The sequence below is a fragment of the Lactuca serriola genome, chromosome 2 (assembly GCF_051521515.1).
Source record: "Lactuca serriola cultivar US96UC23 chromosome 2, Lser_US96UC23_V15, whole genome shotgun sequence".
NCBI classification, from domain to species: Eukaryota; Viridiplantae; Streptophyta; class Magnoliopsida; order Asterales; family Asteraceae; genus Lactuca; species Lactuca serriola.
In genome coordinates this window covers 110,073,248-110,085,211 of record NC_136409.1, presented here as the reverse complement: position 1 = coordinate 110,085,211, position 11,964 = coordinate 110,073,248, and the positions used below count along the sequence as shown (strand labels likewise).

Below are 11,964 nucleotides of genomic sequence, written 5' to 3'. Positions count from 1 at the left end.
TATTATTATGATATAATCTTTACTTTTTTGATAAGCTTATCATATGATCAGAATAAATTTAAAAATGAAATTTTTATCTGAATTTTTAGGATGTTACAAGTTGGTATCAGAACCTTGGTTGGGGGGATTCAAGCATACTCTCGGGTGTGCCTGAACTCAAATCGAAAAGGGGTGTGATGCGTGCAATCAGCCGAGCTTAAGTAAGTCATCCTAAAATACCCATAGAGGTTATATGCTTTATGCTATGATACGTGAATTGCATGCTAGATTAGGGGCTAAGGACCCGCTCATGATTGCATGATAGAATGTTAGGAGAGATGCCTTTATGTGCCTTATGTATGGGCATATAAATTTTCATGCTAGTATCAGATCAGTTATTTGTTAGGCTGACCATATATGTTATGTTTTGACTTGAATCGGTTAATGCTCAAATGTTGCATGATTTCTGCTTTAGGAAAATTTATTAGTACCAACTAACTAATCGACGAATGTGTTAGGTTACATATTATTTAGATTCGATAGTTTTAGAAGGATAGGTTTAACTTTATTGTGCAACTCTTGTTTGACTCCAAGAGTTGTAGTGTGGGACCTTTCATTCGAAGAATTGTCTAGTATCGATAGTATGTAACTATATTCATGTGGTAATTAGATGGTATTAGTGGGAGTTCCTTTTCCATCTGATAGCAGAGAGTGGTAAGGAAAGGAACAACAGGAAGTCCATGGGGTATGTATTGGAGCATAGGATGCCTTATAGTATAAAGAGAGTATTAGACGGGGAGGATTAATTTGGAGGATTTGGGGTAGTCCTTGAAGAGGGTGTAAATAGGTGTGGAAGATAGTATATTAGGCCCTTACTGCTGGAAGCACATGATATATACCCGATATCAAGAAGACCATGATGAATCTAGGAAACTCGAGAGTGCGAACCTTCTCATGTGTTTACTAATTATTTATGTGTTCATGTTTCAGTATGGTGGTGACACACAATGGAGGAGGAGGTTCAGAATCTGGATTTGGTTCGGGTACTGGCACTAAACCAACTGATGAGGGTTTATGCGGGTTCATTGCATCTGAGATCACAAGAGGCATCCTTGATGCAACCCCAATGATGTGTAGTTCGATCAAGGAGGGTATTATTGAGCTGATGGAGGATCTCCTTCGGATTTTCAGGACCTATGCGAAGGACCCAATTGCCCTCAAGGTGGGGCACCAGATTTATTTGGGATGAAGGACCCCATCTCCGTCAAGCGTTGGATAGTAGACAATGAGTGTGCCCACATGACGAGTTTCTGTCCCAAGGGGTTGAAGGTGAGGTTCGCTACATGATGTCTGAGGGAGCGAGCCCAAGATTTTTTGAATCAGGTCTGCTATAGTCTAGGAGCCCCAACTATTGAGGCCATGACTTGGCCAGATTTTACGACCTGATTCCGAGCAGAGTTTGCACCAACTGTCAAGGTGCAACAGTTAGCTAAGAAGTTTCTGGAAATGAGACAGACAACGGAGACCATGGCAGAGATCACCGCCAAGTTCCAGTAGAGCGCTCTATTGGTACCCCAATATGCCACAAATGAGGATATGTATAACACTTAGTTCCTTGATATGCTGAGATCAGATATTCAGGAGTTTGTTATTTTTTTCTACATGCCCGACAATGAACAACATGATAACTAAGGACCAAGAGCGAGAGATTGATTTGGAGAACATAGGTAAGAGGAAGGGTAAGCAAGGACAGACGACTGGGGTTACAGCGAAGAAACCCAAGGGATTTGATTCTAGATTGAGGGGCATAAAGGGTCGAGGCCACTGTGACAAGTGCGAAAAGACTCATCATGGAACCTGCAGGGCGGGTGGTTCGGGCTACTATAAGTGTAACAAGTCGGGCACTTTGGCAGGGACTGTACTGCTACGATTACCACCCATAGACTTGATCTGATTTGCTTCCATTGCAATCAGAAGGCCAAAAGAAGGCCAACTGCCTGATTTTAGCATCAGGAGGACCAATAGTAGCACCTTCTCCAGTGACTCTAAGGATTACAAATGGTCGCCAGGGAAAAGCGGAGGCGCCCGTTGTTTAGAGCAAGACATTTCAGCTGACATCCGAGGAAGCTCGTGCAACACCCGATGTGGTCACTGGTATGTATGTTGTCATTATATTCTTATTTACATTATTTGTAATGCTTATATGTTGTATTGTTATTTAGGTTTGTTCCTTGTGAACAATATCCCTACGTTGGTCCTATTCGATTTGGTGGCTACTCGATCTTTTGTATACCTTGCGCTTAGCAAGAGATTTGGATGATGTTCCGGGAGAGTTGGAATATCCACTAGAGGTTGAGATTGCTGATGAGCGTCCGGTATGAGTGTCGAGGGTTCACCCAGGATGCGTCTTGGAGATATTTAGTGAGTCGTACTGGATAGATTAGGTTTCGGTTCCCCTACGTGAGTGCAAGGTCATTGTGGGGATGCATTGGATGAGCTTTAATGAGGTGATGATTGATTGTGGACTTCACTTAGTATGTGTTCGAACGCCACACTTGGGAGAGGTGGTGATCCACGGTGAAGGTGCTTAGCGTAGGCCGACTCTCAATTCGGTAGCCAGGGCCAGGCGTTATCTGTAGCAGAGATGTTCTGGGTTTGTGGCCTATGTGATGGATAAACAAGGAAAGGGTGAGGTGACCACTGATGACGTAACGATTGTTTGGGAATACTCAGATATGTTCCTGGAGGATTTTACGGGAGTGCCTCCGGAGAGGCAGGTGGATTTCTTGATTGACATGGTCCCAGGTGCAGATCCTATAGCCAAAATACCTTATCGGTTAGCACCTCCAATGATGCAGGAGTTGTATATGCAGCTGCAAGAGTTGCTAGATAAGGGATTTTTTTAGTCGAGTAGTTCACCTCAAGGAGCACCAATCTTATTTGTGAGGAAAAAGGATGAGACACACCGGATGTGTATTTACTATCAGGAGCTTAATAAGTAAATGGTGAAGAACCATTACCCATTCCCGAAGATTGACGATTTATATAATTAGCTATAGGGCGCATCTTGGTTCTCCAAGATCGACTTGCATTCGGGTTATTACCAAATGACGGTCAAGCAGGAGGATATGTAGAAGACGACCTTTTAGGCTCGATATGGTCATTAGAAGATCAAGGTGATGCCTTTCGGGCTCACCAATACTCGATCCACATTCATGCAACTCATGAATCGAGTATACAGGACCATGTTGGATCAGTCTGTGATTGTGTTTATTGATGATATACCAATCTATCGCAAGACCAAGGAGCAGCATGATGAGCATTTAAGGGAGGTATTGGAGACTTTGAGATGGGAGATGTTGTACGAGAAATTCTCCAAGTGTGAATTCTATTTGCGGGAGGTGCAATTTTTGGGGTACCTTGTCAACCAGCACGGTATTCTGGTCGACCCCACAAAGATTGATGCGATGATGAGGTGGGAGGTTTCGAAATCTTCATCTGAGATTCAGAGCTTCCTTGGTTTGGCAGGTTACTATCATAGATTCATTCAAGATTTTTCCAAGATAGTGGTTCCCTTGATCAGACTGACAAAGAAGACTATCACATCTCGCTGGTGCCTGAGCAGCATGCGGATTTTAATACCTTGCGGCAGAAATTGTGTGAGGCACCGATTCTAAATCTACGAGAAGATGTGGAGGATTTTGTGGTATAGCGTGATGCTTCGATCACGGGTTTAGGTGAAGTGTTGATGCAGCAAGGTCATATGATTGCGTACGCGTCGAGGCAGATGAAGCCCCATGAGGCAAATTACCCTACACACGATTTGGAGTTAGAGGCAGTGGTGTTTTCCCTCAAGGTTTGGCGACATTACCTCTATGGGGTTCACAGTAATCTACACAGATCACAAGAGCCTGAGGTATTTGATGGATCAGTCAAATCTGAACAAGAGGTAGCGATGGCGGTTGGATGTGGTGAAAGATTATGATTGTGAGATGCTTTATCTTTCGGGGAAGGCCAATATAGTGGCCGATGCTCTCAGCTGCAAGGCGGTCGTGGCTCCGATCTGGGATTTATGTTTGAGGATGATAGTGATTACTTCACTCAGCAGATCTAAGAGGCTCAAGTGTAGGCTATGAAGGAAGAACACTGAAAGAGAGAGCGCATTGTGGGTTAGGTGGCTTCCTTTGATTATGATAGCTAAGGGTTATTGACTCTGCATCGGAGGAGGTGGGTTACTTACTGGGGAGGTGTGTGGCAGGTTCTGATGGAGGAGGCGCACATGTCAAGATTCTTTATTCATCCCGGAGCAACAAAGATGTATAGAGATCTCCATCCTAATTATTGGTGGCCATGCGTGAAGCGGGTTGTAGCTTGGTATGTGGAGTGGTGCCTGAATTGCAGGAAAATCAAGGCCGAGCATCAGCAATCTCATAACAAGATGCAACTGTTAGATATTCCCATTTGGAAATGGGATGAGATTACCATGGATTTCATCACGAAATTGCCACGAACAGTGCACATAGTGGATTTGATATGAGTCATCGTGGATCGATTGACAAGGAGTGCACATTTTATTCCGATATAGGAGAGCATTTTGGCGGAGTAGCTGGCCCATATCTATATCAGGGAGGTCGTGGCATGGCATGGGGTGCCGGTTTTGGTAGTATCCGAAAAGGATGTTCAGTTTACTTCTCAGTTTTGGGAGAGTTTCCAAGAGGAGTTGGGTATTGTTTCCACTTTAGCATGGGTTTTCACCCATAGACGGAAGGACAGAGTGAGGATACCATTCATACATTGGAGGATATGCTGTGGGCATACATCCTGGATTTCGGTTGCATTTAGGATAAGCATCTTCCGTTAGCGAAATTTTCATATAACAACAGTTATCATGCCAACATCCATTGACCTCCTTTTGAGATGCTCTATGGGAGGAAGTGTAGGACCCTGATATGGTAGGGTGAGGTCGATCAGCAGGTCATGGGGAGTACCAAGATGGTACTCTAGATGACCGAGTTGATTCAGCAGATTCGGGGTAGACTTCAGACTGTATTAATACAAGAAAATTGCGATTTTGCTACGGAAGGAAGCCGTTGCGAAAAGCTGAAATTCCGTTGTAAAAGATGATTTGCTATGGAATTTGCAACGAACCATTTCCGTCCCTAAAAACGTCGTATCGATGGTTTGTAGCGGAAATGATACTTTTGTCACAAATGTGACAACGGAATGAAATCTGTGGTAGATGGTATTCCGTCGTGTATTCCGTAGTAGGATTCCATCACACAATTTGTGGTAGTTATTCCATTACAAATTATGTGGCGGTGATTCCCTAGCAACTTCTGTGCTGGTGAATCCCTAGTAAATTCCGTGGTGGTCATTCCCTAGTAAATTCTGTGGTGGTCATTCCCAAGTAAATTTCATTGTGGTCATTCCGTAGCAAATTTTGTGGTGGTGATTCCGTAGCAAATTAGTTCGTGTTGAATCCCTAGCAAATTCCGTTTGATGACTTACTAGCAAATTCTGTGGTCATGAATCCCTAGCAATTTTAGTGGTGTATATTATATACCAAATTCCATATGGACCAACAGATAATTGCTTTATAAATTATATCCAAATTATTTTGTATGAAAAAACAAAAATAACAAAAAAATCAAAACCATTATATCGTAAAATAATATAATAATTATTTATTACATGGAAAAAGGAAAGTTGATAATCTAAAAAAAAACTCTACAATAAACATAGATCAACCTACTACTGTTGTTTTGTAAAGACATTAATAAGATCCAATGTCGTTTGAAGTTGTTTTTCAAGATGCCTGACCCTTGCGTTGTTTTCTTCTTGTTGAACGTTCATCATTTCTTGAAGCTCATCGTTTTTCTGTTTTTGTTTAGCAACAAGCTCCCTCATTTCTTCTATTTCATCATTTTTTACGGAATGTAAGATACATCCGTTTTACCGTTCCTACTGGGAACCGCCTTTGCAAAAGAGCCTAATCCATAAAGACTTTTTTTTTTATCATGACCACCAACAACAACATAAAATAGCTTGTCCTCTTCAAATTCAACGACTTCAGCTTCCAACTCTTCCCGTTTTTATGTATAGGCCGCCTACAAAATAAAAATAATATAAGTTAAAAGATATCAAATTTATGAATGTTATTATAGACTAGCTACAATATAAAAGTTTAACACTGAAATGAATATTACATGAATTTTTTCTGTCTTTTTCATTTGTGAAAGTGACTCCATCGTGATTCTTCGTGTGTGTATACAGGAAGAATTCACTATGAGGTGGATCACGTCCTAATTTCCTCTTCTGAATAAATACCATATAAAATGTCAAATATACAGATAAACATATATAAACATTGATACGATGTACCGTTTAAAAAATTACCAAATCAAAAGCTATCTTCAAATGACTTGCGGATCTAGTGTTATGTGTAGGTTTTGCTACTCCATCAGCCTCACCGTTACGCCTATTTTTCGTGTCCTGCTCAGATTTTAGCTTGTATTCTTCTGTATTCCATTTTAATTTCCAGGAGTTCCAGACTTCCTGTGGAATATGATCTAGTTTAAAGCCATGTTTGTTTCTTTTTGGGCTCCGCATATTAAAGAGATATTGACCATAACTCTCTGCCATTTTCCTTGCCCAATCTTGCCTCACTAGCGGGTCTATTGTTTCATCCGAACAACATTTTTTCTACACATTAACAATATAACATAAGTTTAAGTGTAAATGTTTACCAAACAACAATTTATCACATATAGTTAATCCATATAATTCGTGCATTTCTTTGCTTACTTTCCCCAAGCATACCCTTCTCGATCTACTATTTGTTTAAAGGACTGACTAATAAAGTGTGCACAAGGGCCTGGCGGCATTAGCCTGCAAGTAATCATGTGATGTGTTAAGTTATGTATTGTTATGTACTTGTAAACCAAAAGTTTATACATAGAAAAAATTGTAATTAAGATTTGATTGGTAACTCATGTTTTTTTTTCCGCACATTAACAGTTAAATGTCCATCTGGGCCACAATCTTCAGAGGAATTGTTTTCACCTTCTACACTTTCCATTATAGATCCATTCATGGTTGGTTGTGTTGGTGATGGGGTAGATTCTGGGATAGGTGTTGTTGATGAGGTAGATTCTGGGATAGGTGTTATTGATGGGGGTGCTGAAGTTTTGCTTATTAATGTATGTGTTGATCATTGTATTCTTCCAGCTTTTGAAGTTTTAGATGTATTTACTAAGGATGGTGTGGATGTTGTAAGTGATGTCGAGGAAGTGGTAGTCATGGTTGATGTTAATGATATAGATCTAGGGGTTTTGTTGGTAGATGTCATAGGTGTTTTGGATGTGGTTATTGGTATTAGGAAGTTGATTTCTTCATCTTGTAAATGTCTATTTATGAATTTTGCAGCTGAAATCCTGTTGCGTTTCATAACCTGTTGTGCAATGAATTTAGTTGGCTTCACACCGGATGTTCCTTTTGTAGTCAATACCAATGTATTAAAGATGATAAAAAACTGATGAGAAGAGAGAAAGAAACAATAAAAATAAATCATATATGAAGGCATTACTACGCATGAAAACTATTGAATACAAATCAAAACCAATTTACTTGTAATTTAAGATGATAATATACATCAAGATGATGAGAGAACAAGAAACAATCGATCATCATGACAATAATAAATTACATAAAAATAAATTTTAAATGAGTGACAACCTATATCGCCAATGTCAGTGCACAAACATATAATGAAGAAAGATTTCAATTAATTAGCCGCCGAAGATGATGATTACAGAAAATGTAAACCCTATTTCTAATCAGTAAACTTACCCTAATATGCAGCCTAAACGTGTGTAGGTTGGAGGGAAAGGAATTTCGAAATATTTTGAAGCTCCGTTAACGAAAAATTCGAACTGTGCTAATTACCGCTAAATATTTAGTAATTCAAATTTGTTAAAGTACTTCCAGATTGTTAGATAGGGTATATAGCTAACGTCAAGAAAGAACACAGACTAACGAGGTGTTCATAGTATAATTTTAATTTAAAATTATAAACAAGGATTAAACATTAATAAACTATACTTCTTTATGCTTTTATGTTTAAACCAAAATTTATATATAAAAGACGTATGGGTCATGTCAATATACATGGTAGTTGCTTATGTTGTGATGGTATCACCCATGGATGGCATATGGGTCATTGGTCAACATAGTAGTTGCTTATGGTGTGATGGTAACACCCATGGATGACATATGGGTCATTGGTTAACATGGTAGTGTTCATGGATGACATATGGGTGATTGGTCAACATGGTAGTTGCTTATGGTGTGATGGTATCACCCATGGATGACATATGGGTCATTGGTCAACATGGTAGTGTTCATGGATGACATATTGGTCATTGGTCAACATGGTAGTTGCTTGTGGTGTGATGGTATCACCCATGTATGACATATGGGTCATTGGTCAACATGGTAGTTGCTTATGGTGTGATGGTATCACCCATGGATGACATATCTGTCATTGGTGAACATGGTAGTGTTCATGGACGAAATATGGGTCATTGGTTAACATGGTAGTTGCTTATGGTGTGATGGTATCACCCATGGATGAGATATGGGTCATTGGTCAACATGGTAGTTAATTGGTTATGGTATACGGATGACATATAGGTCATTGGTCAACATGGTAGTGCTCATGGATGGCATATGGGTCACTGGTCAACATAGTAGTTGCTTATGGTGTGATGGTATCACCCATTGTGACAACCCGAAATTTATCCCGTCATCTTTAACCCCTTTTCCGTTAATAAGCCTCGTTTTATTTAACCGTCCGTTAACTTTTGGACTGGTTAATTAATTTGGGACTTTTTAAATGACTTTATGAAGGTTGAAACAAATTAGAAACACCCTCAAATTTTCCCTTGAAAAATTTTAGTTTCAACCAAGTCAAAATACGACCACTAAATCGGGTGCGACCAAAAGCCCCGTTTAACGGCAGTATCGGGTAGATTTCCACTGAGCCTCAAATCAAACCCCTATATAAGGGGGAGTGGACCTCATTTCCACCCTTTTCACACTCTCACCACACCCTCTCTCTACAACTTATTCTCCGAGCCAAAAACGTCCGTTTCGAGCCCCAAACGAGTAAGCAGTCTACTCTAACTTGTTGTATAGCTTATCTATCATAAAAATTTGTGTTTAAGACATAAAATAGGGGCAATATTATGTGTTTACGGCCCAAGAACACTCTTGGACCGTGAACACCCTTAAATGGGGTTTTTAAGCCCCAAAACCCCTCTAAATTACCCCTAAGGCTTAGATATGGCTAAATGACTTATGGAAACGGACTTAGAACACCTTGAACTACAATTTTGGGGAGTAAACTTGAGTTTACTGCCCAAGAACATGCTTGGGCTGTAATCTCCTCTTCATGGGGAGTAAACTCGAGTTCAAGTGTTAGAAATGCCCCAAACACCTCCTATGGCCTTGGAAAAATGTCTAGAAGCAATCCCATTGTTGTAAATGCATTAAACTTTAAATAAACCCAAGGAAATAGGAGTTTACGGCCGTAAACCCCCCTAGGAAAGGTCCATGGGTTGTAAACTCCTAAAAGGTGCCCAAATGATGCCCTAAACTCCCCATTTGACTTGGAAAAATGCATAGGATTTTATTCTCTATCATTTAAGTCCCTAAAAAACTAAAAGAATATGCACATAGGAGCTTACGGCTGTAAACTCCTTGTTTAGGGCCGTAAACTCCTATTTGGTCCATTTAGATGCCTTAAATCCACTCATGTGCCTTATATTTGGACCTAGCATAAATCTACAAGTGATATGAGACACTTTGGCATTCTAGAACATCCTCACCATGAGTTTACGTCCGTAAACTCATGGGAGACTAGTCCCAGGGCTGTGAACTCTATAAAGAGTTTACTCTTGGAGAGTAAACTCCCTATTTAAGCCATACACACCCTTAAATGCTACCCGGGACACTCCAAGCACTTAGCCAAAGTGTTTTTCTTACTTTAGGATGCGTGTACGTGTTTAATTAGTACTATATGTACTAATTGTATATAAACATATGCAATCATATGTTAATAGGTCTCTAAGTGTGTTCAAGTCTTTACTTGACACCAAGCACCCAACCGGCACCTTCGTCGGATCCACTTACATCAAGTGAGTTCATACCCCTGAATGAACCTTTTAAATGTTTTTACATGTTTTAATGGGGGGTGGGATTACAAGTTAAACATGCCAGTTATCATATCAATCACATGTGATTGATAACCCACATGCACTAGGATTTACTACACTGTCAACTGTTTTACTAAGTATGATACTATAAATATTTTTCTAAAATGTCTTTACTTGTTCAAATCTTTACTTATATTGTTTTATCAAAGTTATAAACAAAATGTGTTTATGAAACGTTTTCAAAGGATTTATAAAGGTTTTCAATCTTGTTTTACAAAAGAATACCAAGTCGTGATTTTCTTAAGTATAAAGGTTTTCCCAAAGTTTTCTTCCATGTTTTCATACTCCTACTTGGTTAAATGCTACTGCTTCATTATACTTCCACTTCGTGATACACTTATACTTGATAACGCTTCTACTTCACTTATACTTGATAACGCTTCTACTTCACTTATACGTGATAACGCTTCTACTTCACTTATACTTGATAACACTTATACCTCACTTATACTTGATAACGTTTCTACTTCACTTATACTTATTAACGCTTCTACTTCACGATACGCTTCTACTTCACGATACGCTTCTACTTCACGATACGCTTTTACTTCACGAAACGCTTCTACTTCATGATACGCTTCTACTTCACGATACGCTTCTACTTCACTTATACTTGTTAACGCTTCCACTTAGTTAAAAGTGTGTCTATACTTGTATAGTTATATAAATAATGATTAAAGGACTTAGGATGGCTAGTTCGCCCTATTTCGTTTTCTTCGTTGAGATGTGGTCTGGTGGGATTGGATATCCATCCGAAGGTCGTTTGATCATTAATTATATATCATGTATACATGTATAGACATATGGATTTACATCGATCAGTTCAGTTATGAGTCTCTACTGCTAGTCCAACACTTACATCAGAATCCACTATTCGGGATACATCTTCAGGACACAGCCTTCTCCGTTGTCTAGTTGGTAACCATAGTCTCTTGTAGGGAGAGCGGACATTATGTGTATAGATCTATACGGGATTGACACCCCCGCACCCTGACTGCTAGCTATAGTCCACGGCCTACCAAGCCAAGGGGTGACAAATGTCACATCTTTATTTTGACGCTTATAGGGCATCAAGTTCTTTAGTGTCTATCAGTATGGTTACGAGTATCTCAGGGTTACCTTATAATTCATGGCCTTAAGGTAACGACGCTTAACACTGTAAGCTGGGAATACACACCTGGAAAATACACACCTTGAATATATACACACCTAGGATCACACTATTTTTAGACCTTGCTAGACGTATCATTCAATTGATACTGTCTGGGGCTGTATCCACTGTTTTAGACCTTACTAGACGTGTCATTCATTTGACCCTGTCTAGGGTCTGTATCCACTGTTTTAGACCTTACTAGACGTGTTATTCATTTGACCCTGTCTGGGCTCTGTATCCACTGTTTTAGACCTTACTAGACGTGTCATTCATTTGACCCTGTCTGGGGTCTGTATCCACTGTTTTAGACCTTACTAGATGTGTCATTCATTTGATCCTGTCTGGGGTCTGTGTCTCTTTGTTTTTAGACCTTGCTAGACGTATCATTCATTTCATCATGTCTGGGGTTTGTGTCTCTCTGTTTTTAGACCTTACTAGACGTGTCATTCATTTGACACCATCTGGGGTCTGTATCTCCTCTTGTTAGACTGAGCCAGGCATGTCGTTCGTTCGATACTCTCCTGGAGTTTATGATCTCTTTCTCCTTAGTCAGCAGTC

At 39.8% G+C, this 11,964-nt stretch overlaps 1 protein-coding gene across 1 annotated transcript; it reads right to left on the bottom strand.

Annotated features, from left to right (window-relative positions):
• Positions 1–6,048: 6,048 nt before the first annotated feature.
• LOC145089464 (uncharacterized) lies at positions 6,049–7,057 on the bottom strand. The gene is made up of 4 exons (XM_079027901.1): positions 6,995–7,057; positions 6,376–6,681; positions 6,186–6,294; positions 6,049–6,086 (listed from the first exon to the last, which is right to left on the bottom strand). The coding sequence occupies exons 1-4, from the start codon at positions 7,055–7,057 to the stop codon at positions 6,049–6,051; spliced, it is 516 nt and encodes a 171-aa protein (XP_078884027.1).
• Positions 7,058–11,964: the final 4,907 nt, after the last annotated feature.

Excerpts from the sequence above, each read along its gene's own strand:
- LOC145089464 (XM_079027901.1), bottom strand. The coding sequence starts at position 7,057 with ATGGAAAGTGTAGAAGGTGAAAACAATTCCTCTGAAGATTGTGGCCCA. Across the intron at positions 6,682-6,994 it reads GCCCAGATGGACATTTAACT|AAAAAATGTTGTTCGGATGA; the intron begins GTTAATGTGCGG and ends GTTAATGTGTAG. Across the intron at positions 6,087-6,185 it reads AAAAGACAGAAAAAATTCAT|GCGGCCTATACATAAAAACG; the intron begins GTAATATTCATT and ends TTTATTTTGTAG.